The following is a 24,802-nucleotide window of genomic DNA, read 5'->3' as shown; positions in this document are numbered from 1 at the left end:
GGTTGGCAGCTACATATTATTATTAGTCCCATTTTATAGATGGGGAAACTGAGGCACAGCCAGGTGACGGCTCTTGCTCCCACAGGGTCATTGTCCGAGTTGGGATTAGAATTTATGATTCCCCAGCTCCTCGGCCTGTGCCCTGGTCACACCATTCCCTTACACAGTGATGCATCTTTGAACGGGAGACAGGATATGATGAGTCAGGGGAAAAAGGCTTCATTCTTCATCGGAGATGTCTAAGGAGTCCCCTTTCCTACCTTCCCTTAGAAAAAGCTGTATTAAATCGTTAATCAAATAAAATCATTATCAAAATGGGGAGATGCCACCTTACATTATTATTAACTATATCTATCTGTGTAGTGGTAGCGCCTAGGAGCCGCAGTCCTGGGCCAGGATCCCATTGCGCTAGGTGCTGTACAAACACAGAACAAAAAGACAGTCCATGAGTTCAGACCTACTGAAACCACACATGTAAGGTTTAGGGTATCCAAGTCTATTCACTAGGCCAGCGAGGACAAGATAGTTTGGCAGAGTGGGGGTGTTATTTTTAAATCTCTGCCTGGTGGACTAACATGATTAATCCTTCTGTAGCCTGCAGCCAAATCACTCATCATAACATCACTCTTGACCGATAAGGAGCACTGTGTTTTCTGCAAAAAGAACCCCACTAAGCATTAACCAAAGCATAGACGCATCACGCCCTTCCCTGAGCTTGCTCACACTCCCTTCCTCTGCCCCCTTCTGAGAAAGGTCCCATGACCTTGGGGGGAGGGATAGCTTAGTGGTTTGAGCATTGGCCTGCTAAACCCAGGGCTGTGAGTTCAATCCTTGAGGGGGTCATTTAGGGATCTGGTGCAAAAATCTGTCTGGGGGTTGGACTAGATGATCTCCTGAGGTCTCTTCCAACCCTGATATTCTATGAAGTCTGGATAAGCAGAGTGGAAAGGTGTTTGTAAAAATATGGTGTTGCCCCTAGATGGGACCCTATCATGCTCCCGTACTGTGTCAAAGCCTTGGACAAGTGTAGCGCTTTAGCACAGCTCACAGACATGGTCAACACAAGCTGAGGCCCCCAACACACTTCAAGACTCCACACAGTTATATCTGGCACTTAGATGGTTTCCTTCGGACTGAGATCAGATTATGCCCAAGAAATTGTACCATGTGACCCAAGTTCAGCCTGATCTTTAATGTGAGGAACAGCACACAAAGTCCCAGCATGCAATGCTCCAACTTGATCAGAGCAGCCTTCCACGTGGCTCAGGATGGAGCATTCCGCATTGAGGCGAGCAGTCTCCATGGACTGCATTTCCATTAGGAGCAAAGGTGGGCTAAATTCTGCTTCTAGCTTGTCTTTGCCAATCAGGTGTAACCCTCAGGCTCCTGAGAAGTCATCAATACATTTCTGAACTGGGCAAAGCTTGGGCACCCCTGGAAAAGGGTGGCGTGCAACTTCCATGTGTTTTGTCTCAACTCACCAGGGGAAGGCAAATGGAAACATCTGTCTTGGAAGGCAGCGCCAGAGTTCAGCTGAATTCTCTTCTATTGTGATCTCTGTCAATTCCGGGTACTGGAACTGAAAATGCTTCAGTTCATCATAAGACAGACGCTGCCCTGTCTTAAATAACAGCAAAAGAGAAAGATCAGCAGCGTTAACCTGGCCTATTTTCTCTCCCATTTCCACTTCCTGGCATCACATCAAACAGGGGTGGCCATCTGGGCTTTGCATTTTAACAGGGAGAGCAATTAACCATTGGAACAATTCACCTAGGGATGTGGTGGGATCTCAATCACTTTAAGTCTCCAAGACTGGATGTCTTTCTAAAAGAGCTGCTGTAGCGCAAACAGAAATGATGGGCTTAACGCAGATATCACGGGGAGTGATCCTCTGATCTGTGTTATGCAGGTGGTCAGACGATATGATCACAACCCTCCCTTCTGGCGTTAAAAACATATGCATTACCTTGATTAAGAGGGGCTGAGGCCTCTGGAGGTTTTCTGATAATTGTCCTAGGTCAGTCACTACCTGGAGGCTTTGAATGGCAGCGCAGCAAGAGCAGTTGGCAGGAATCTCAGAACCATTCTGCCTGCAGTCTAGTCCCCACCAGTTATGGCACTCTGGAGGAAAAAGAAACACCAAGCTTTATCTCAGGATGAGTCAAATGGAAAGGTAACGGAGTCCAGATTATAAACTCGTTAGCTCTAAACCCAACCCAAAATATTGTCAGATTACTGATGGCGTCCAAGGTTTATTAGCTATTAAGAATAATTAATCGGGCAAGCTTTGTTGGAGTAATCAATGTTGCTTTTAATAGACTCTTTTTCCTTTGGTGTTAGAGAAGTCAGTGAATTGATGTTTTTGGAGACAGGGTCATGGGGCTGTGCATGGAAGAGCTTTATGGAAATTTCCATGTGTCTGTAAATCTGTGAGGCATGCGGGCTAGATTATGCCATTACTACAGAAGTTTGGGGAAATCTGATGGGCCTTTATTATTGTGCGACTAAACTGAAACAAATCCACAAAGAAAACGTTTGGATTGCTCTTCTGTTTAAAAGACATCCAGAAGACAAAACTAAGTCGTCAGGTTAAAAATGTCCTTACTGGTGTCATTACCAGCACCTTAGACTATCAAAATCATTCGCTTTTCACAACCTCAGCTGCCTCTTTGCTTTTTACCTGGCACTCAGCTTGGGCAGGCTCCGCTTGTGTCCCTAGGCTAGTTTCAAGTACACCTCTACCCCGATATAACGCTGTCCTCGGGAGCCAAAAAATCTTACTGCGTTATAGGTGAAACCACGTTATATTGAACTTGCTTTGATCCACCGGAGCGCGCGGCCCCACCCACCCAGAGCACTGCTTTACCGCGTTATATCCAAATTCGTGTTATATCGGGTCACGTTATATTGGGGTAGGGGTGTATACAGTAGCACAGTGCTGCTAGGACTTGGTTGCAGAGCTTGCAAGGGAATGGTTTGGATTTAAACAAGATAGAAACTCTGCTGAAATATATTTTTTTAAATCGTCAACATTTTTATTTCTATCTGGTTATGTAATTACTTTAAAAAGATCAGTTTGGGTGCTGAACTCTTAGCCGATCCCTACCAGAAAGGAGTCTGAGTTATGGGGATGATCCAAGTTACTTCAGATGGATAAATGGGCACAGAAGAGGTAATGATTAATGCCCCATTGCCCTCAATGTTCAGGGGTCCACATATGTAAATTGTAGGATCAGGGTCTCAGCTGGTAAAAGCTACGGTCCTGATTATACAATCTGATCTGTACAGGGAGACCCTTATTTATACCTTCATGGAGTCCCAGTGAAGTCAACAGCGCTCCACATGGGTGCAGGGGACGGCCCACACACTTCAGATTGCAGGAGCAGGCAGGGCTGAGTTAAAGCAAAACAGAGGCCTACACACAGCTCACATGGTACCCCCATAGACCTGCTCCCAGCCTGCGGCCCTGCCCCCTCCTTAGGGTGCTAGCACATTTCAGAGAGAAGCCAAATGGAGCACGTCTCTTGGAGCTACTGTTTCATGCCACCTGCAGACTCAGACAGACATTAGTGACAATCAGATCACATTTTCAAGTTTTTCTTTGCATCCAAGAGGGCTGGAAACATTTGTAACGAACGCTAAGATTCTCATCTCATGTAACGCCAAGAGCTGGGATCCCAGGTATGGGCCTATAGTGCCTGTGCTTTAATCCAGACTTGCCATAAGGACCTTTAAGCTGTGGTTTTCCAAGTCACCTGGAGGGTTTGGATGGCCAGGAACTGGGTGCCCAAATCCTTCAGATGGCTTTGAAGCTCATAGCCTAAGTGTTTCTACTGAACATGCAGCACCCAAACGATTGGAGACGTTTTTAATACTAAAATCAATAAAAATAATAAGCTCCCAAATGTGAATGAACATTGGAGTTATTACATGTAACAGGTTATATCTGGTGGGCATCATACGATGGGAAATCATTAGATTTCCTCTACTTTAGCTCCCCTCTTTGCCAACAGTCAAGGAGGTTTAAGGTTCATTGAGGGATAACAATATGGGAGGATTATTTGGAACTATTATTTTTTTTTATTCATGCAGGTCCCAGGCTTCAATTCTTTATTATGTGTGAATCTGTAAGGCTTGAACAGTGCATTTCACATATTACTGCTGATATATGGACTAAGGATCAGGATAGAATCCCTGTTTCTCACCGGAAAACACACAGTTTTTGTTAAAAAGATATGAAAGTATAACATTTTTATTCCCAGCAAAAGGTCAATTCCACCCCTCCACATGCATGATGTTTTAACAGACAGAAGAAGCAGCCACTTCAATGTGCTGTTCCCATCCTCCCGGCTTACAAAAGAAAAAAGGAAAATCTTTGTTTTGTCAGCAGTAGGGAGTGTGAATTTAAAAACCCATCTGGTCGCTGATGGGAAACAAAGACCTGAACGATCTCATCGGAGTAACTGCGGTCAGCATTAGCATGGACAGAGAACAATAAAACATATCTTGGGACTAGACAATGGCAATTCACAATAAAGCATGGAACATTAAAATAATCTGTTTATCGTGAAAGCCTCTAAACATTGTCCTAGGGTGTTGTAGCCAATTGGTCTGCTGAAATTCTATACGAGACCGAGAGTGCAGTAGCCTGCATGATTGTATGTTAATCAGCTCTCCAGTCCAGAGCCCAATTTCTCTTTTGAATTAGCACGGGATATTTGCATTCTCAATTGCCTGACTGAAGAGGTTATTTATTTTTGCCATGAATAAGCCATCTAGAGAGCATTCGAGATGTATTCCCAGTGCTGCTGGCAGGGCTGGGTTGGTTTGTTTTTAATTAATCTTTTAGATTTATTGTTGAGGGTGTTAGTCTGCGTATCAGAATGTGTGTGACCTGCATGAGAAGTGTGACCGGAGAGGAGGGCCAGGCCTTGCTAAGAAAGGAGAGAGTGATGAAAGGTTCGGAGACTGCATGTAGATGGGAGGACAAGGCGCCTGTAAGAGCACACAAGGGATTGGAGCAGGCACTTCACAAAATATTTGTTCTCCATTTCGATTAGACGCCTACATTCCTTTCAGATTATCACTCTGTCCAGCCACCCTGGGGGATCATTGGGGTTTTAAATGAAGCACACTGGGTGTGTGATCTGTTTGTAGATTTAACAGGAGAAGGCACCTTCATACAAACAGGACAGACTGTTACTGTCGAGCTATGGTTATATCAAGCTCCATTGCAATGTAAAGCTGCATGCGTGCGTAATTATTCCCAGGATGAGTGGGAGTGGCTGTTGTATTGATATGTCCTACTACACATGTACATTACGGAGGCAACGGTCCAGCTGCAACTACCCTTCCCTCCTCTGCTATATTTTCATACAGCCCTCTCGCTTTTCGCAGAAAGGCAACTGCTGTGCAGCGACCACAGCCTATCATTCTGACCAATATTGCCTCATTCTCACATCACGCTCCCCTGCCTGCATGTCATATCCACCACTCGTCTCGTCTTAAACTTAGGTCTCCAGGGCACCGAGCATCTTTTTGTTCTGTAGTTGTACAGCACCTAGCGCAATGGGGCTCTTATATGCTACTGCTAATGCAAATACACAGATGCAATAAACTTCTTTTTGAATGTTACTGTGATTAATGTAAGAGGGATTTTGGGTCAACATTTCCATGACAGAACAAGTCGTTCAAATTATAATCGGTTTAAAATGACCGCCCCACCCTCTTTTACATTTCCACAAAATGTCTCAGTATTTGGCCCTCTCCTCACCGAGGAATGAAACAGTCTTTAAACCTGCAGATGCACATGAATGCCAAAGCCAATAAGGGCTTGTATGCAGCACAGCTGGATTGGAAACTAAAAGGTTCTTAACAAGCTTGGGCACTGCTCCTGCAATTGGATCTGCCCAGGTCCACCCTTGTGCCTGTGTAGAACCCCAATGAAGTCAATGGCGGCCCACTCACATGGAAAGAGCGAGGCCCCAGTCACCAACTCGTTCTCCTTAGTCAAGGCGCCGTGTTGTGGTTTAACATCCGTCAACAGCAGCAGGCTGAGAGACAAGGCCGGAAATCTAGTTCAGGGACCCTGTAAAGTTCTGTAGCACCATGATGCGGAGAGCTAGGGGCAGCCCCTGACTTTGCTTTCCACGAGTGGCCCACAAAGCACCCAAGACTCAGAAAAGCTCCTTTAGGCAAACTAGTGGCAGTTTACTAGGTGGACCGAAGAGGAGTTCTCCGCATCGGAAAACCTGCTCCAAAGGCAATGGGAAGACGCCCAGTGACTTCAATGGGCTTTAGATCAGGTCCCAGCCTTTTTGCAGTTACTGTTCCAGATGCTGCCTTTAGAGAAAGGGACGGCCACTATCATTCATGCTGAATGGAAAAGAGCTCCCTGCACCAAGCAGACACGGCAGCAAGACAGTCAAGCAAAGAAACCTCCCAACCTGGTTTCAGACACATTTTCTTCTGGGTTTCCTGCCTCCTCTCTCTGAACAAGTCCTAGGAAGTCTTAACCAGTAACAGCACTAAACCCACCTGATCCTGGTTCCACAGGAGTCTTTTCATTGATTTCAATGTGCTTTGGATCAGGCCCTTAAAGAGTGCTGGTCTATATGCTGGATCTGTGTGCTCAATTTTTGTTTTTTTCCTTCTAAGTCTATTGTGCTGGTCAGTTTCCAATAACCACCACCCAATGCTGCAGCCTCCTCACAGGATGGGAGCTGCATTGTCAGAAAGTACCAGAGCAGTGGAAATCTGGGTGGGTCGACAAATAAGCCTCAGAGATCTGGGTTCCAATCAGCTGTGGAATAAGCGTGACTAATTTTAACCCAAGACTATTCAAAGGCGAATTCAGGCTTGAGGAGGACCCCTACAAACATGGCAAAATGACTCATCTATCCTGTTGCTTTGAGAGCCAGTGGATGATTTATCTATTCGGATTTTAGGTGCACTAGATGTGATTGAGATGGACATCTGCTGATTCTTCCATAACAACATCTGCATACTGCTACACAGCTGCTTAAACCACAGGCCTTTCAAAATGGCTTTAATGAGACCCCTGCACAACGGGAAATATTTTGAACAGTCCAACAAATTTCTGAGGGGGTCTCCAATTTCTGATGATTGCTTGAGACCCAAGAACTCCTTACTCACATTTGCATGCCTTTTTCACAAGTTCTTTTATGGACGTCAATGGGAGAGATCACAAGAAAAAGGGGCTATTTTCCCAGACTTTAAGGCCAGAAGAGCCATTATGGTCATCTACTGTGTCTTCCTGCAGAGGATTTTGAATTCCTGCACTGAGCCCAATAACTTGTCACTGAGCTAGAACAGACCCTTTGGGAAGACATCTGATCTTGATTTAAAAACTGCAAGGGATGAAGACTCCAACTGCATCCCTAATTATTCCAATTGCCCTCACTATTACAAATGCACTCCATGTTTCCAGTTGCTTCAACTTTCAGCCACGGGAGCTTGTGATGTCATTTTCTGCTAGTTTAACGAGCCCTTCTGGAAGTAGGGCTTTGCAGAACAGAGCCCTTAACCTAAAAGTGAGGTCTCTGTTCTAAATGAACCACTATTGCCATGACAGCAAAAGAATATGCGGCCAAAGTCACAGAAACCTGTCTTCATGCTTATGACCAGAATCCTTTATCTGGACAAACTACGGAGTTAAACAACAGCTTCATTAAATCTGCGGAAGGATGCAGGCCTCATCTTGGTGTTGCTAGGTACTCCGTTTCTGGGCCAAGATTGAGCATGGCTAAACAAAGGCTCTCAATTCCTCTAGTCAGCCCTGACAGCACTGAAATGCCTTTGGCCTCCATTCCAGTCATCGTCGTCTCATCTCCCATCTGTGCTTGCTCCTGAGACATGACCACCCAATGGCCACTTTAGCACCACTGCCGACTTTTAACCTCTACGCCCCCTCGAGTGGCTCACTAGCCCATTTGTATGGTGTATATTTTTGTTCTGCTATCCCTACTGCAGTTTCTACATCCCATACCCAATGATTCAGCTTGCAAAGTGCTTTGGGATCCATCGGGATGACAAGCACTACATAACTGTAAGATCCTCTAATACGACTCTTTGAAAAGTCTGCCACCTAAGAATCTCAAAGCACTTTACAGATATTAATTAATTAATGCAATTTAGTCTCTGAGGAAGGAAGCAATGATCATCCCTATTTTACAGCTGTGGAAACTAAGAGCACGGAGATGAAGCGATTTGCTCAAAGTCACACAGCAAGACAGTGGCCAAGCCAGGGCCAGAAATCACATCTTTGCTACAAGGACCATCCTTCCTCCATAAATAAAATGATTTTTAAACTAGGCTAAAAATTAACACAGTCATTTATAATATAAAGTCCGAATGAGACCACGTTGGTGCTGCAGACATCAGATGAGTTCAGAAAGGCCTATTTTCACAGGAGTGTTTATTATTACAATGGAGCAGTAGCTGCACTACAGTTAAGATTGAGAAGTCATTTCTGTTTAAACAAGGGGGGGAGGAAGGAAGGAGAGATGGATAGCTCAGTGGTTTGAGCATTGGCCTGCTAAACCCAGGGTTGTGAGCTCAATCCTTGAGGGGGCCATTTAGGGATTTGGGGCAAATCTATCTGGGGATTGGTCCTGCTTTGAGCAGGGGGTTGGACGAGATGACCTCCTGAGGTCCCTTCCAACCCTGATATTCTATGAAAGGCTCTTCTTAGTGCTCTAAAATCTAGATGCTTCGTGGGGATGCGGAGTATGGGTAGTGATCCAAATTTGAGGTCACTTGACCAAAGGGTTCCAAAGATACAGCCTCCGCTCCCAAATAAACAGCTTCTGAAAAAGTATATTCTGCCACTGTTTTTTGGCCCAGACCTAGGGATCAAACCTTGGATCTGATCCTGACACAAGGGTCTCACTCGCTTCAGGGCTACCCCCAGAGCACATGGTACCCACTAGCCCTTGGTGGGGGAACAAAATTCAGAATGTTATTAGAAAGAATTTGGCTCTCCAGTTGGGCTCTGGAGTAAGGGTCAAGCGCCAAACAGATCACTGAGCATGTGCAGACAGCGAGGCTAACAGGATTTGTAGGTGGAAAACTTTCATGGCAGCTGGATAGCTTGAGGGGCTGAGCAGTAAGCCTTTGATCCCCAAGAACTTACCCAGCCAGCATCAGGTCAAGTCTCATCTCAGTCAGAAATCTGGGAAGGGTGGGAAAGTCTGGCTGTGTTGGGGGGGGGGGGGGGTGGAAGGGGGTTCATTTTGGGGGAATGTAATCAAAGTACTTTTGTAAAAAAAAAAAGAAATGAGACGTGTAAGGCTTGCTGGCAGGGGAGGGAGGAAGGATTCTGGGAAGCGGGGATTCTAGGGATGGACAGTAGGAGGTTGGAGGGACACCGGGAAGGGGACAAGAGGGTGAGTGTCAGAGGAACTAAGGGAGAATGGGGGCAGAGATGCCTGTCAGCCCCACATTTTCCCCTTCTGTGTGCACGCCAGGACCTGGGGTCCCCTACTCCTCTACAGGAGTCTGAGCCCCTTTCACTGCACCCCTCATGTGAGCAGGGGTATGGGAGGGGCTTGCCTCTCAGGGGGTGTCTGAGCCGTGCTCCCATTCCCTGGGCATATGCCAGGATCTGGGGGGTATCTAAGGGAACCTGACCCTCTCCTCATGTGAGCCAGGTTTTATTTTATATTGCACTAGCACCTAAGGGACCCAGGCATGGACCCAGACCCCATTCTGCCAGGCACTGCACAAACACAGTACAAAGAGATGGCCCCTGCCTAGCGCTCACAATCCTCATCCCTATCTCTGGGTAATTTGGATATCGCTCATCTCCCTTCAAAGCTGGTGGGAAGCACCTACCAAGGGAAACCTGCTAACAAAATAGCCTATGGTTTGTTCTGGGTCAAACGGGTCAATGTCACGCATTTCACCAACGGGCAAGTGGCTGGTCAAAGAACATCTTTCACTCATAGCTAGAGGGATTGAATAATCATTCTGATCCAACTAAAATGAGGAAATAAAATCTCCAACTTCATTTGAATGGTCGGATTCACAATTCATGTAAACAAGTGATCAGAATAAGCAGGGCAATTCTGCAGCAACTAACCTGTTCATTGAAAGATAAAAGTTGGCTGAAAGACCCTTTAAGAAATCCACTCCACCCTGCACCTCCAGCTATGAGCAGATGCCCTGTAAGGCAGCATACACAACGCCGACTCCCAGCACAACTCGGGCAGGAAAATTACACCACCACTTTGCAATTCTATAGCTGCTTCCATCCAAGGATCACAACACACACATGAAGCTTCACAATAGCCCTGAGAGGCAGGTATCATTCACAGGTGTAGCACATCAGTGCTTCCCCCAGAAACCTCTGCTAACAAACATACAAGGGCAGAGGGAACGGGGCGGAGGAGGGAGCCAGGGAATGGGAGAGATACTGGAGTCTTCCAAATGCAAAAACATAGCAAGTTTTCTGCATTCCACAATCCCGAAATAATAGTTTATCGTCAGCAATTTCAAATAAACAATCCCACTGCTTGAATGAGGGCCAAAGTAAAGCTGAAAAATATGAAGACTCTACACCACCCTTCACTGCAAAGCCAGCCTGACTTTTCCTTTTCCTTTTTTATAAACATGAGCCAACACATGTGTCTGCTATTATGTCTCAAGAGCTTGCAGCAGCAACAAGATTCAGAAGGAGCCCTGCGGCATAGCGAAGTTGGTGCAAAAGCTGAGTGCCCCATTAGACAGAAGTGCTTTTTGCTGGGAAGCGAACGAAAATCATCATCTGCCTCTCACCAAGGTTTGTGGTTGATGGTAGAAAGGAAGGCTGGTCCAGTGGTCAGTGCGCTGGCATGGGAGACCCAGGTTCGGTTCCTGCTCCACCAGAAAAATTCATGCCCCTGAGAGACACAGTTAAGCTGACCTAAGTCTCGGTGTAAATGCTGCTAAGTCGTTTTGTCATGTGGCACCGTCAACCTAGTTACTGCCTCTTGAAGGGGATGGATTTATGGAAAATCTCCGTTCGGCGCTGTATCAAGAGTCTACGCTAAAGTGCTACAATGCAGCTGTAGCCCTTATAGTATTTATATACCCTCAATGCCTCAGTCCTCTGTCTGTAAAATGGGATAATGATAGCACTGCCCTATCTCACAGGGGGCTGTGAGGACAAGTATGTTGAAGATTGTGAGGTGCTCAGATGTTACAGTAATCAGGGCCATATAAATCCCATAGACACAGACATCTGTGGGAGGCTGGCCCAGCAAAGGCTGCTCTGGAAAGGGTTAAGCTCACAGGGAAGCTGGAACATGGTTGGGAGCCAAATAAGCCTCAAGCAAAACTGGAGGTGGCCAGCCAAAAGACAAACATTGCTGTTGTACTTTCTCCCAACTGTTCAGGGCCAGCTAACCACTCCCTCTGTGATCTGTCCCACACTTAGCACTCAACTGCACCCGAGAGGAGCTCTGCAACATGATAACCACACTTCAGTTACATTTTGTTGCTTAAACATGACAACCGTGGCAAGGCTGATTTTTGATCAGTTTCATGCACAATGTATTTTAACAAATTTTTAGACTCCTCCGATCTAGGTGGCTTGGTAGTCTGAGCACAGGACTGGGAGCCAGGAACTCCCAAACTCTAATCTCACCTCCAACACCTACTCCCCTCTGTGGTCTGGGGAGAGTCACATGGGCTAACGTTTCCACGAGCAGCCTCCGATCTTATATGCTGCAGTTCTTGTGTGCCCAGCATGAGACGTCTTGGGCCTGATTTTTGGAAGTGCTGAGCACCTGCAGATCCCATTGATTTCAATCAGGATAGAGGATGCTCAGTCAGGATCAGGCCCTAGATAAGGGTAGCTCCTCCTGCCAACATGGGCATTTCATTCAATTTCATGGCAGAAACACCAAGGAAGATTATTTTACCACAGGCGCAATGATACAGGACCTGTTCGTTTCATCTCAGGGGTGGCTGCCTTCACACCAAATAACATGCAGTTGCAAAGCATGTTGAGGGGAGCATTTAGTGGACCTGATAGCAGGTAATATTAGCATAAACACCATTCAGAAAAGGATATAATCCTTGAGGTTTTCATTAACAATTTGGGGGGCAGAAAGATTTGAGAATAAAGTTCCAACCCACTGAAAATTTAAATACACATACACACAAAAAACAACCCTTTGTTGTGTCCACGTGATTCACGGACAACTTGAGGGCTCCTATGGGAAATGGAGAGGGTGGAACATATTCACTATTCTTTTCATTTTCATATGCGACCAAAATGTGAAGCAGAAAATAAACGTCCAAAGAGAAAGTTGTTGCGGTGAGCTGGGCAGCTCAGGAGATCGTAAACAGGCAATGGAACGTTCTCCCTCAAGTTCGCTGGCTCAAATCCAGCCTGAGTTGTGACTGAAAGCTATTAACATCCCCGGGTGGGCTTCTTGGGGCAGAGACTAGCTTTGTGTTGTGTTTGGACAGCACCTAGCACAACAAGGTCCTGGCCCATGACTTGGACTCCTGGGACCACAGTAATACAACAACAATCTGAAGGTTGTTTGGGGACCTGTGTGAAATGAGTTTGGCGAACTGGGTCTCAGGCCATTTCTTTGTGATGTGGATTCCTGAGAACACCACTAGTGGGTCACTGACAGTGGATTATCCACTTGCCCCTAGAGTGGCTCCTTCCAAGGCAGGTGTGTGGCAGGCAAGCAGGCTGTGTGAAGGAGGCTTGAGCTGACGCAGCCCAGGCTGCACCTGTTCTGTTGAGAAGGGTTCAGCTATCCACAGCCGTCAATCTGGCATCTAAATTCACATTGAAATGAGAATAAAAATATCCAAGGTATGCAGCTACTTTGATGTGGCAGGCTGGGGCGGGGAGTGGGGGTGGGGAAGGAACCTTATGAGAACCAGCTGGTCAGTCTGTCAAGCTATTTATATCCCATCCATTACCATGTATCAGCTCCACATGGCCATGGGAAAAGCACCTATCTATTTTGACTAGGTGCTTGTATGGCCCCCCCATTGCCATACTATGAGGGGCTCACAATCCTTATCATACATCCTCACAACACTCCCTGGCGCCTGGCAGCCCCTTGCCTCTATACAGACGCTGCCCATGATAGCGCCAGTTAGGTTGGTGGGTTTTGCATGGCCAATGTTTGTCTACCAAGAACTAGACCGAGGCTGTCAGGCCTATTTCATATAAGGTACGTCTACACTGAACATGGGTCTGAGAGACCCGGGCTTGTGAACTCTGTGTTTCCAAGCCCATGCTCGAGCGTCCACACTGCATTGTAAACCTGGGTTAACAATTGCTGGACCCGGGGCTCCCAGCTGTGCTCATACATCCATACTGCACTACGCAGACCTTCGGACTCTGGTCTACAACTTGAGCTGTGTGCACACTGCACGTCAGGACTTGGATCTGAGTCACAGTGGGACTTGGACTCTGACTCATCCCCCTAGCAGGGTCCTAGGACCCTGAGTACTTGCTGGCCCAAGACAGACTGCTGTGTGTGTGCATGGAAGGGGGTCTTGAGCTCAAACGTGAATCAGAAGCCAAGCTCAGTGTGTAGTGTAGACATACCCATAGTGGCCTCAGAACCCCCGACAGGGGCCTTTCAATCAATATCAGCCTCAGCTGGATTTGAACTGGTGACCAAGATGTGAAAGACTCTGGGTGTCATAATCAGTCCCCCTAGCAAATGATCTCTGATCCCTTGGTTAGTATTTTTCTCCGCTCCTTTTTCCTTCCCCTTTAGCTGCTTTATCACTTTTTGCCTCCTGGCACAGTTTCTCCTTTTGGGCCATTCTTAGCAAAGGCCTAATCTTGCCTTTAGGACCATCACAAACTACAGTCATGGAAATGAGTGGGATGACAAACTCAGCATTATGACCCTCCTGTAGTAAGCAATAAGAAAGGCTGGATCACTAAGGGAATGTTGAAAGTTTAACCCAAAACGGGCCTCAGAGCTAAACGAATCATAAAAACCAAAGAGGGAAAAACCCACGTGGTCATCTATTCCACCCTAGTATTACTACAGGAGCAGTGCATGTTGGGTGGGGCCTATAGATCAGGGCTCCACTATGCAAGGCACAGTACATACCCATGGTAAGAAACCCTAAACCCACAAAGAACTAAATAGATAAAACAGGCAACAGGTGGTAGATTAAAATCCCCATTTTACAGATGGGGAAACTGAGACCCAGAGAGATAAGTGACTTGCCCAAGGTCACACTGGAAATCTGCAGCATAGCCAGGCTTGAGCCCAGACCTCCCAAGTCTCTGTCAAGGGCTTTAACTGTGCCACCTTCCTTCCTCCTTTGCCAGTGCAAGATCCTTGCAATATATTTTCTAGCATGTGTCTCAGGCTAGCATGTTGCCCAGTTTTAAATGTCCAAAGGGACGGTGCTTCTGCCTTGCTTGGAGACTATTCCAGTCTCTCGATCTCACTGCATTTCCTGACATTTGGCCTGTTTCCTTTCTCCTATCTCATTGCTCCACACCCCTGGACTACCCTAAATGACTCCTCTCCCTCAGTGGTGACATCCCTCCAACACACGTGTACTGCTATTTTCTATCCCCACTGCCCTTTTAGTTAAGTCAAGCACAGCACATGAAGAGATATTTAAAAGAGGCTCCACTGAACTCATGAAGCTATAGAAAGAAAATCCGACCTCATCCCAGACACTTGGCCCCTCCAAAGAGGTCACTGGCAGAATATTTTAGGCCCCTAAACTGGTTTCCTCTTGGTCAAACCATAGCTATTAACGTTTTTTAATTATCAGGGTGCCCAATATTCCATTTGCCGAGACAAGCAGCAGCCTTCATTCCCTTATATTATCTATCCTGTGTGGGAATTGTAGCAACAGTGACTAGCCAAGCTGTGAACTACACTTCCTACAGAAGCACTGGGCAGGAAAATGGAGCTAGGTGTGTTTACAGGTTCCAGGGAACATCAAGTCAGCTGGATTTTCCCATCAAATTGCCAGGCTGGAAGGGGTCGGAGAAGGTCTGCGGCACTGATCAACTAAGGGGTGGTCTCCCAGCAGTGGGGATGTGGACACCAGCTACTGCCTGAATTCCCTCTTTATCTCCCAAGCTCTCCCTTGTTTTAGCTTCTCTGCACTATTTTTTATACGGCCCCAATCACACTGCAGCACTGTGAAACCGCCAATCACCAGCACTGCTCATGTACACGCCACCTCAGTAATCAACATCGGCCGCCCTGGATACACAGCTCCCTCTTCCAAGAGACAGCTCCAGTGAGAGATGACATTCCTATTCCTGAAGTGGGCAGAGACACTAAACCTACCTCGAAGAGCTCAAGTCTGGGTGCTATGGTTACCACATAGGTGGCACACAAAAATAACCCCCCAAAATGAAACAGTCCCACAGCACTTGATCTGCAAAGCCTGGGGGGTTATCTTTGACTCCTTGGCCTTTAGTCAAACCACACTGCTTCACCATCTAGAATAGACTTAAAATCCATGCAAAGTTATGGTACTTAAACATTTTTAACAACTTCTCCCAACTTCCCAGAGTCCCTGGCTTTTCCTATTCCCTTAGGATGCCTTTCCATCTCCTACCATTCACCCCAACATAAAAAGGCTGATCCAGCTCCCACTGAACTCAATAGGAAGATGCTCATTGACTTCAACAGAAGCTGAATTGGGACTTCGCCTCTTTCCTAGATATTCCCCAGTGTCAGGAAACCTTACTGTCCTTTCCCCACTCAAGACAACCACGTACATACAAATTGCAGCATCTGAAAGTGTTTAAGAAGTATTTTGGCATTTTATTAACTAGATCAAGTTAAAAAAAATTGAAAGCCTAGAACTATCTGCCGTGTTTCTCTTTCCAGCAGAGAAGTTGAGACACATTTTACTGGCATGAAGGACATTTTTGCAAGTACACGTAGGGAGAGTTAGATAAGCAGACTACCAATGCCAGCGTGGAATCAGAGGCCTCTCCTCTGTTTTTTTGCCCATGAAATCCCAATTTGCAAGCTAGGAAATGAACGAGGGATACCATGACCCACTCACTTGTGATTCAATCAATAGCCCGTCTAGTGTTTATGTCAACGGAACAGAGAGAGACACTCAGAGAAAAGGCAGAATGGAGCTGGCATTTCAGAGGGTCCTTTTTAGCGGATACAGGAAGTTCAAAGCCAGATAATGGAACTCTAACACAATGAACCGCTGCCGCTAAATATAAACCAACTCAGGGCAAGAACTTGAGCCTTTGCTTTACAACGGGCTGCAAGACGATCACTATCACGCCACCTTCTCAGTTAGAATAACTGAAAACTTTATTGCCATTACTGGAGTCTGGAGGAGGGATTTATCAAAATTACCACAGGACCCTATGCTACTGCCCACCCACGGTCCCGCTGGGTTGGTGGAAATTGACTTAGAATGGAAACGAGAACTTAGCACTAACTTTTCCGTTCCTATTATGTCTATCCAGGCATTTACACTGTGTTCATCACTGTCACACTGACAAACCTACTCAGGGATTCAATGCTCTAGCTATCCCATGCATGGAACTGCCATTGACTTCTCTGGGAGTTCTAGGTGTACAAAAGCTGCAGTTATTAAACCCAGAGTCTTCTCCCAGCACACTAATGGGCAAAGCTTGCCTTTCCCTAAACCAATCAGAACTGCAGGGGTCTTTGATTTACAAAGCTACCTCCCACTTACTTAACTGAGAACGAAGAGGCAGCATTTATAGGGAAATCGATCTATCACTGCAATATCTGAGTACCTTACTGAGCCACTTCAAGCAAGGACATTGTTTTTATATGCTGGTAGAGGGAAAGTGAACTTCTCCACCAGGGCCTTTGGTACTAGAAGAAGAGAAGGATTTGATATAAAAAGTTAATAGAGAAGATACACCTCAGCCCAGATCTACACACTGGAAACTGCTTGTGGGAATCTTATTCAGGCTAACTTCATGCTCTGTCTACTGATAAAACAGATTGCATGTAAATACGGTGCTAGAAACAAGACTGGTGCAATCACAGTAAAGTGTTATTAGTTTGGTGGAAAGTGAAACATTCAGCAGGCGTGTGCAATTACTATTCAACTCGGAGTCAATTGTCTTTCTGACATCACTACATCTGTTAAGCAACAGCAAAGAAATTATTTCCTTACTCTCCAGCATGTACTTCTTGGCAATAGGCAAAGACAGCAGCCGGATGTGACCAACGAGGAAGCCCCAGGCATGGGCTCTGGAGAGCGTGGTTTCAGGTGGCGAAGGGCTATACGGCTGCATCACGAAGTACGCAGTTAGCAAGATTAAGCCCAGGGTAAGCAGGCCCTGTGAGAGAAGACAGGCAAGTGATTAATTACACTGAAAGAAGGAGACGTCTTCAGAATGGAAACTTTAAATTTAAATTAATGGAGATATCCCATCTCCTAGAACTGGAAGGGACCTTGAAAGGTCATCGAGTCCAGCCCCCTGCCTTCACGAGCAGGACCAACTACTGATTTTGCCCCTGATCCCCAAGTGGCCCCCGCAAGGATTGAACTCACAACCCTGGGTTTAGCAGGCCAATGCTCAAACCACTGAGCTATCCCTCCCCCCAGGTATGAAGAAGGGTTCTGGTGTCAGAGCTGTGCGTGTTTTAACTTCCGCTGAGACACCTCATTTAAACAGCAATGCTAGTCACATGCAGGTATAGACTTCTCATTCAGTTCCGTTCACTGGAGCTGTACAAGAATGAAGATAATTGGTATTTAAACAAACATCTGCAGACATGGGGGGTTGTTTTTAACACTTAAATACTAACATTCTTCATCAGAAAGGCCAGGGATCTCCATGAACAGTTCTAGACTCCTAGTCTCTAATCAGATATTTTGCACTTCCATAGTATCTTTTATGCAAGGATTTCAAAGCACTTTGCAAGCATTAACCAAGCCTCAAAACACTCTGGTGAAGTTATTTCCTTGGTACAATCAGCCAAAATAAGCCCCAAAGAAATCACAGTGAGTTGACAGAACTAGGAATACAAACCAGAAGACCCCCGCCCCCACCCCTCCGTCTCACTATGTAGCATTTGTGTATTCTTGGGAATGACAAAACTGGACTTCTTTTGATGACAAAAAATCTTTAGAGTCCGTTGTAGAAGAGGACAATAAAATTATATCCAGTAGTATTTTTAATGGGAAATTTCTCATCATTGTAGCAAATATCTGACCACTCCCTACTGGAAATTGTCTCCTTACCCACCACCCCTACCCAATAAATACCCTACTTTGAACTATGTAGCACTTTCCCGCCAAGAATCTCAAAGCACTTTCCCAACATTAAACCTCTTGAGGGGTGCATCTCCATTTTAAGATGAGAAAACAGATGCAGACAGGTGCAAGGTCAATGGGGAGTCTGTGTCAGAGCCAGGAGTACAACCCAGATCTCTTGAGTCCCTACCCTGAGCTTTAACCACAAGTCCCATCCTTCCTCTAGTCTATATCAATCACACTAGGAAACTAAAGTTTCCACTAAAAGTGCTGATGTGATGAGTTTTCATTAGCTCAGAGGCGGAGCCGCATTCTTTAAGAGGGGGATGCCTAGCCACTCATCTTTCAACACACTGGGGGCAGTTCCAAGGCTCAGTCAACGTATCTTCTTCAAGCAATCTCACTGGAGAATGGGAGCAGGGATATGAACGTGGCTAGTTATAGCAAAGTCAGAGAGACGCCTCAAGAAAATCATAGAATCACAGAAATGTAGGGCTGGAAGAGACCTCACAAGGTCATCTAGTCCAGCCCACTGCACTGAGGCAGGACCAAATAACCTCAAGCACTGCGACACCTGTTCTTTAAAACCACCAAAGAAGGGGATTCCACAACCTCCCTTGGAAGCCTATTTTACTCTTGGGGGAATTCTGCACCACTGCGCAATGCAGAATTTTGCAGGATTCCCTGTTTCCCCCGCAGAATTGGGCCTGCAGAGCTGCTGGCTGCCAAGATGGGCCGCTGGATTCTGCAGAGTCCAGCTCGCAGTAAGCGGAGCGCCCAGCCTGGCTGGGCTGGTGGCTGCTCGCTCTGCTTGATCCTCATTCTCCCAGGAATGGGAGAGGGCCCCGAAGACCCAGCTCTGGCAAAGAGTGAGGAAGGGCTGGGCTGCACCACACCATGTCCCCTGGCAGAACAGCAAAGAAGCTGGGGGTAGTAAAGGCTCTGGGAGTGCTGGTGTCTGGACCATGGGGTGCCCCGTGGCTGGGCTCTAGGGGGAGGAGGGTGCTGGTGTCTGGTCTCTGGGTGTGCCCACTGCTGGTCTCTGGGAGAAGAGGATGCTGGTCTCTGGGCTGGGGGGTGCCCTGTGGCTGGAATCTGTGGGGGAAAGGGGTGATAGTGTCAAGGCAGAGGGTGCCCCATGGCTGGGCTCTTTGGGGAGGGGGGTGCTGGTGTCTGTGTGCCCCACACAGTCCTCTCCAGCGCCACCCCCCACCCCCTACCCCCCCAACTGGAACTGGGTTGTTGTAAGGGTTTCTTTAACTCTCTACTCCTGGGGGAATCTTTCTTTCTGTTGTCTGTATTGTTGACATACTTGTTGACAGGTATTTTGAAATAAATTACCAGAATAATTGAAACTGGAGTGATTATATTGTGTTGTTTTAACAAATAAAATATGCAGAATTTTGCAGAATTTTAATTTTTTTGGTGCAGAATTCCCCCAGGAGTACTATTTGTGCTTAACTATTCTTATAGTTAGAAAGTATTTCCTAATATCTAACCTAAATCTCCCTTTCATCCCTACTGATGAAGTCCATTACTTCTTGTCCTACTGTCTGTAGATATGGAAAACAATTGATCACTGTCCTCTTAATAACAGCCCTTAACATATTTGAGGACTGTTATCAGGTCCGCTCCTTCACTCTTCTTTTCTCAAGAGTAAACATGCCCAGGTGTTTTATTTTTGTTTTTTTTTAACCCTTTCCTCATAAGTCAGGTTTTGTAAACTTTTTAGCATGTTGGTTGCTCTTCTCTAGACTCTCTCCAATTGCCCACATCTTTTTTAAAGTGTGGAACCCAGAATTAGACAGGATACTCCAGCTGAGGCCTCAGTAGTGTCAAGTAGAACAGGACAACTACCTCCTTCCTTCCTTTCTTTCTCATTGGGATAGTTTGCTGTTGTGCCTTTATTATTTAATTATGGGGAAATACAAGCCTCAGTTGCCATTATGTAGAGGAAGAACGTCAAACCCTTAAAAGGCATGTATGTATAAGCGTCAACATCTCCCATCCCTGCAGCTCAGAAAGATAGCTTACCTTGTAGAGAGCCATCAAGAGAGGGTACCGGGGGGGTCCCCTTTGAGGCTCATTCTTTTCCAAGAGCTGCTTGACAAACTTCTCAATGGCTTTTTCTGACATTCCACATTGGTGTCCAGTCTGCCTCACCAGGTCAATGGTCTCCGATAGCTTGTCATAAATGCTGGGTTCGCTGGCAGAAAGCTCCATGGCCACCAGTGAAAAATCCCTGTGAGGGGATTGAACACAGTCGAGCAACAAGAAGCCTTCAGAAGCTCCCCATCACCACCACCACCCCCAAGGCCACCCTCCACAGAAAGGTGCACATCCTCAAGGTTCAATGAGAAAGGAAGGCAGCACAGCTACAAAGCTGGTTGTCGCGAAAAAAAGAAATAGTTCATTCAAACATCAAGGGAGTTCATCTGAAAGCAGTTAGCTGCAGCCTTAACCTCCTTTGCTTCATCTGCATCTCCTAGGGATTATAAGAAAGAAGAAACTATAGCCTTATGGGTCATGGGATTTAATAAGGATACTAGGCAGACAATGGAGATAAAAGGCCCGATCCTCAGCTGGTGTAAACAGGTGTAGCTTCACTGAAATCCACAGAGCTACATCCTTTTACCCAAACTGAAGATCTGGCCCATAAAGTGTACTGCTCATTGAAGGTCACTGTCAACACTATGAAAGACAATAAGCACGTGCATTGGCAAAGCTTTCTTCTGTTATAGCTTTAGTGAATCACTTATTTTAACCAGGCACATCTTTTGTTAATTGAATCCCTTGTCCCTCTGTCCTCTTTCTTGTTAAAAATAAGTCATGTGGGTGAGTGGAGGGTCACGATTTTAAATTCTTGCAATTTAATTCCAAGGCCAGCCCGTTGTTGGGTATTGGCAATACGACATCTGCTAGCTGCAAGTAAGAGTTCCCAGTAGTAAGCTCTTCCTTTATGTTTCCTTGAAACTGATTCGCATATAGCATCTCTATACAACCAAGTACTACAGTGAGAAACTCATCGCAAATACAAGAAAAAGACAAAATGGCTTTTGAGGGCAAAAACAACGAGGAGTCTGGTGGCACCTTAAAGACTAACAGATTTATTTGGGCATAAGCTTTCGTGGGTAAAAAACCCACTTCATCAGATGCATGGATCAGCACTCCACTGTACTGTGCACTGTACAATGGGGATGGGCTGTAGAAAGACATAAGGAAATAAGCCTTTTCGGATTGTAACAGTTCCATCATTAGAGAGTCACATAAAAACTTGTGAATATCCTGCACTGGAGGGGAGGGGACTGGATATAGGGCCTTCCCCTAGCTCTTAATTTTGAGCTTGGAAAATTCTATTATCCACTAGACTAGGGCAACCAAAAATCTATTTGGAGAGAGAAAGTTTAATCACATGCAGGAAAGCACCCTCCGTGCTGGGCTGTATGTGAAAATCCTAGGTGTGCAGACTGTTTCAGGCTCACCCCAGGCGGAGAACAGAAACAGGGCTCCTGCCTCACTTTTGTTCTCAACACCATCCAACAGCAGGAGCGGATAGCTTGTCCACGATGTCATGAAATTCCTCCTCTGGCTCCGCTCAGTCTGATACACCCCCTACAGCATTATTATGAGACCAGTGTACATGGCTAATTACACATGTATTCGCTGACCAATCGCTCAACTCATCCGGTATTTTAAAAACCGCAGATCAATTCGGCAGCGTGTCCTTGAGGGCGCAAAGGGCAGTACGACACACAGTGAAGCAAATACCATTTTAAATAGCAACTCATTTTTGCTAATCCTCCCCCCACAAGAAAAAAAGATTCAAGAAATCACATTTCCTTGTTAGGCAACCAAATTTGAAATCTGATTGTCCTTAAAGTAGTCATCTGAAAATGTTTCCTAGCCTGCCAACTTTAGCAATTAACTAGAACCAAGTGATGACATTTCTACCCTCCATTCCTGCACTATCAGAAACACTAACAAGCAATCTTAAAAAAAAAAAAAAAAAAAAAAAAAAATGATGGAATGGGATATATGCTACACCACACTGCCAGTTTGCTCTGCTTCTTGTCATATGCCATTCTCCATTCCTCATGCTTATTTATGACCTAATCAGGCAAATGTATACCACAAGATGTAATTAGTTCTTACTTTTATGAGTAACACCATTGAGTAGTAAGCATTCTGGGTGGGATTCCCATAGGTATTTAGGTGCCTAACTCCCATTGATTTCATGGGAATTAGGAGCCTAAGCACCTTTGTGAATCCCACCCTACATCCAGGAGCTAGCATGGGGAAGATTAGATTGTAGAGTGCAAGCTCTCTAGGAAAGGTACTTGTGTGCTAGCTGCTTTACAAACAGCTGGCTCCATAAAAATATTATTTTACTGACTCTTTCATTTATATAATACACTGATTCACAAACTAAGCAAGAGCCAGAGCATCTGCAGAAAATTAAACTGTCTTTGCTCAACTTTTATGATTGTTCTAGTTGCCTTGGCACTGGAACCGCAAGTGATGTACTAAATGGATTGAAAGGTCATTGGGCTTCTCTGTAGCTCCTGTATAGCTCTTTGTATCATTTGCTGAAATGCCAGAGCTCAATCCTGCGAGCCCTCCACATAAAGAGTTCCAGTGAATTCAATGAGAGCTGTGCACAAAGAGCTTGCAAAATCGAGCACTTGTTTTGTAACTGCTGACAGCAATTCCATGCAGCAGCTCCCAACAGATATCCTTACGTAAGTGTCACATCATGCAATTTTTCTCCTTTCCCTAGTAGCAGAAGCTCATCAGTGTCAAAAATGCTGATATGTCATAAGACTAGCCCCCTCTATAGGAGTATCCACTATTAGGGAGCATAATTGAAGATGACACCTACAAATCATATACTACCACTGAAAACCTTTCACATTTCCTTAACAAAAGTTAACAGTAATCTGTGTTCTCTGCTAGAAAATAAAATCCTTTTCTAACATTGTTTTAAAATAAATGATGCCTTAAACAACATCCATCCATTATTTACTTTCCCATCAATACAACATGATTTATGAAATAAGAATGACAGACTAACTCTTCTACTTAGTTGCTATATACATGTAGGAAATAAATCATCTATATCTTATACGGCTAAGCCTACTAGAGAAATAAAAGTCTTTACGTTTTGTTTTGGCTTTTTTTAATTTAGAAAGCCATCAGGTTTACTGTTATTAATTATTACTATTATTTAGTACTTATTTATGGTAGTGAACCAGTGACAATCAGGGACCCATTGTGCTAGGTGATGTACAAACACAGCAGCAGGGAAGGTTCCTGAACTAAAGAATTTATAGTTTAAAGCTCCAATCCTGCATTTATGTATGAGATTAAAGTGATTTACATGCAGGTATTTTCAGGATTAGAGGTCTGCTCAAGCCTAAATTTAAAGCTGGACCAGGATCCAAACCCAAGTGAAGGACAACTGACCTAAACCCAACCTGAGAGTGTTGAGAGGTTTACAGACCCAAACCCGACATTTCACCCTGAGCCTGTGCTGCCTCATCCTTGGGGCTTGGCCTGGTGGGGGCTTCCCACTCCCTATGCCTGGTGCCCACAATCCATCTCTGGCCACCTCCTGCAGCAGGAGAGGGTGTGTGACTTGTCACTACACAGGAGCCCCAGCATACACAGCATACTGATGTGGCGGCCAGCAGGAGTGAGGCACACAGTAGAACAACCCGCCGAGCCCACAGGCAGGAAGAGGTGATCAGAGATGACCAGACCTGGGCCAGCCACCTGTAGTCAGGTCCCGTCAGGTTTGGGCTGGGTTGCAAGGCTCTATTCAGGATCATGCCCTTAGGTTCCAATCCTGCAAACATTTAAACATCTGCTCAACTTCATGCATGTGAGCAGTCCCATTGACTTCAATGCTGAAAGTTAAGCATGTGCATAAGTGTTTGCCACTTAAACCCAGATTCTGCAATCTATTTTTAAGAGATGTTATTGGATTAAAAATAATTTTTAAAAGACAAGTATCAGGGGGTAGCCGTGTTAGTCTGTATCCACAAAACCAACGAGGAGTCCGGTGGCACCTTAAAGACTAACAGATTTATTTGGGCATAAGTTTTTGTGGGTAAGAAGTGGGTTTTTTACCCACAAAAGCTTATGCCCAAATAAATCTGTTAGTCTTTAAGGTGCCACCGGACTCCTCGTTGTTTGTTTTAAAAGACAAGTTTCCTCACCTACATTACTAATAAGACCCAAGGATGTTAAATCTGAACAAATTTTAAAAATCAAATTTACATTTCACCATTTATGCTGTTGGTTTCCCATCTGTGCCTCACTCTGCATGAGCAATAATGGAAAAAAAGCTAAACCCCATCCTGCACCTGAGTCCGCACAGAGCCCCGTTTAAGACCATGGGACTTTGCATGGGGGCAGGGCTCCAATTGCAGCATCAGAGCCCTTGTCAGCATTTGGCTCTCATGCAATAGCATGCTGGATTGCAAAACACGACAGCAATAAGTCGAAAGCCCCTCTCCCCCCCGCCAAAAGAACCTTAAATATTGCCTTGAAATTTTGTTCC

General features: G+C 45.5%; 1 protein-coding gene across 2 annotated transcripts in view; it reads right to left on the bottom strand.

The window, feature by feature from the left end:
* C4H6orf89 (chromosome 4 C6orf89 homolog) overlaps nt 1-24,802 on the bottom strand; it is a 34,618-nt gene that overhangs the window by 8,985 nt on the left and 831 nt on the right. Inside the window, exons 2-5 of one of the 2 annotated variants that reach the window (XM_005280490.4) lie at nt 20,275-20,482; nt 17,155-17,320; nt 1,967-2,121; nt 1,482-1,621 (exon numbers count right to left, since the gene is read on the bottom strand). In XM_005280490.4, coding sequence (XP_005280547.1) covers nt 1,482-1,621; nt 1,967-2,121; nt 17,155-17,320; nt 20,275-20,482 — 669 coding nt within the window. Of the gene's footprint in view, nt 1-1,481; nt 1,622-1,966; nt 2,122-17,154; nt 17,321-20,274; nt 20,726-24,802 lie in introns of both variants that reach the window. The other variant, XM_042848959.2, reaches the window with a different exon arrangement.

This window comes from Chrysemys picta, chromosome 4 (assembly GCF_011386835.1).
Source record: "Chrysemys picta bellii isolate R12L10 chromosome 4, ASM1138683v2, whole genome shotgun sequence".
NCBI classification, from domain to species: domain Eukaryota; kingdom Metazoa; phylum Chordata; order Testudines; family Emydidae; genus Chrysemys; species Chrysemys picta.
The sequence above is the reverse complement of the archived record's forward strand: the minus strand, read 5'-3'. Positions and strand labels throughout refer to the sequence as shown.